General features: G+C 49.8%; 1 protein-coding gene across 1 annotated transcript; it reads right to left on the bottom strand.

Moving 5' to 3' along the window:
• Window positions 1-669: 669 nt before the first annotated feature.
• On the bottom strand, window positions 670-1215 carry LOC9638902 (pentatricopeptide repeat-containing protein At4g21065). The gene is made up of 2 exons (XM_002988602.2): window positions 1173-1215; window positions 670-1016 (listed from the first exon to the last, which is right to left on the bottom strand). Exons 1-2 carry the CDS (start codon window positions 1213-1215, stop codon window positions 670-672), a joined length of 390 nt encoding a protein of 129 aa, XP_002988648.2.
• Window positions 1216-2210: the final 995 nt, after the last annotated feature.

Raw genomic sequence — 2210 nt, 5'->3', positions numbered from 1 at the left:
CAAAGCTAACTAGCATAGACAACTGAAACAAATTGTTAAGCAATTATCCATAACTAAATCTAGCTTACCTCCAGCCACATAGCCCAGTGATAGCAAAGTATATAGATACGGAGTGAAGCAAGGAAGTTGCGCAGAATAATTTAGCCCAAACTTCCCAGTTCGAATGAATAGAAACCACAGTGGTATTTAGGTGAGAAACATCCTCTTTAAAGGGCTATAATTTAAATATACTAGTGTTTGGTTTTCTTTCATCTTAGAACAAATAGCTTTTCAGAAAAGATCTCGGAGACAGTGAAGGCTGTTTTCGTTCTCGAATCCATATAGCTAGAAACGCAATAGCAACCACAAATCTTTTAGTGATATTTAAAGATAAAACCAAGCGCGAACTTTTTGTAATGGTCGGCAAGCAGCTCGCGCGCAGATTGAGCTGACTGGACACATCGCCTCTGAAATGATGTATATATCCTTTTTCCAATCTAGCTTTATTTGTGGAGATCTTGGCCGTTTTCGATCTAGTAGCTACGTCTTGGAGCAGCTCAAGAGCCGGGAGCTTGAGCTGCACAGGAAGTGTTCCTGCCATTTTTACTTCCATTCCTTTGAGTTTTGTTATACCAGAAGGAAGGGAGCTGAAGCTCTAAAGGTGAGGCTTTCGCTTCTCCTTTTTTCTGATCATTCTTTTTGTTGTTTCTGCATGTGATGGAACCGGTTAGCATCTCTCACGGTTATAGATACCACCATCTTGGATACAGACTTGATAGCCGAGTGGCAATCCCCACACACCCGCAAGTTCCTCAGCGCCGAGATCAATCCAAAAGCCACAGCCATCTTTTCGCCGTGGTAGTGCAACAGCTCCTCCTTTTGCTCCTCATGAAAGATCTCCTTCGTGTCGGGAACGTAGCCAGCGTGCCGCATTTCTCTCGCCAGCCTCTGGAGATCCGCGACGATATCTTCGCTGTGAGGATGCGAAAGATCCCCCACCACGAAACTGTGAACTTCGCTGCCAAACTTCGATGTTGCTGATCCCCGGAAGTTTTCTCACTCGCCTCGACTTCATCAGGTTCCGGATCATCGACACCTTGTCCCTCCTCCAGATCGACGAGTACATGTTCCAGAGAACCACGTATGCAGTCGTGTAGCCTCGAAGATCTTTGCCGCGACTCGCTCAGCTCAACCTGCTTCGCGGTGGATCAGGTGACAAGCTCCCAGCAGCGACATCCAGATCACGATGTCTGGAAGGAATGGCATCGAGTTGACGACGGTGCTCAGAGTTCTTCATGCAGCAATAGCGCTCTCTCCTTGGCACCAAGCAGACGAAGTGGTCCCAGCCCTCGGCCACGAGACCGACATGGCTGCACGAAGTTCGAACGTTCCGGAACGTATGGAAGACTTCCCCGTTTCGAGCATAAGCCCACACCAAGGTCATCTAGGAAACGAAGCTGCGCATCTTCATGCTCTCAATCATGCTCCTGGCGGCGCCGAGATCGCTCAAAAACTTGCGGGAGAGCTGTCCAGCAGACGATGGTCTTGCGTGGAAGAACCCCGCCAAAGTGCCCACTCTCGGCATACGCGAGGAGCATAGACTGGATTCTTTTCCAGGATTTGAACGAAGATTTTCTTCGCGAGGGCGACAAAGCCTTGGTAAGTTAAGCTTTCACAATCGCCGTCCACGCCACCACGTCCTTATCCGGCATGGAGTCAAAGATCTCTCGGAGCCGATGGAACGCCCTGTCCAATTCTTCCAGGAATCATTCTGCGGGTAGCACAGCAGTAGATTCGTTTGCTGCCTCCGATTTGCCCCTGCGCGAGCACTGTGATCATTGAGTTCCATATCACGGCCTGGAGCTCTGGGACACGATCGATCACCGCCGGGCAGTCCCGGCGGGTTAGATCACGAAACTCCATCCCGTCAAAAGTGTCTTGGCAAGCTCAAGTTGCCCGAACTGGGCATACAGTGTAATGAGCAAGTTCCAAGATGCTACGTCATGATCCGCCATGGAATCGAAGATATTCTTTTCCTGGTCGAGATTGGAGCTCCGGATATAGGACCTCACGACCACTTTGCAGAACACGAGATTCCAGTGGGGCATTCGATCAAAGAGGCTCTTGGATCGCGCAATATTCCCCTCCCTGGCACTTTGCGATGGCACATTCGATCGAAGAGCCGGGATGCGATCGAAGAGCTCGGCGGCATTAAAGGTGTTCCCAGGAGT

The sequence above is a fragment of the Selaginella moellendorffii genome, unplaced genomic scaffold, assembly GCF_000143415.4.
Source record: "Selaginella moellendorffii unplaced genomic scaffold, v1.0 SELMOscaffold_90, whole genome shotgun sequence".
Taxonomy (NCBI): Eukaryota; Viridiplantae; Streptophyta; class Lycopodiopsida; order Selaginellales; family Selaginellaceae; genus Selaginella; species Selaginella moellendorffii.
Note: the sequence above shows the minus strand (reverse complement) of the source record. Positions and strands in the feature narration are given on the sequence as shown.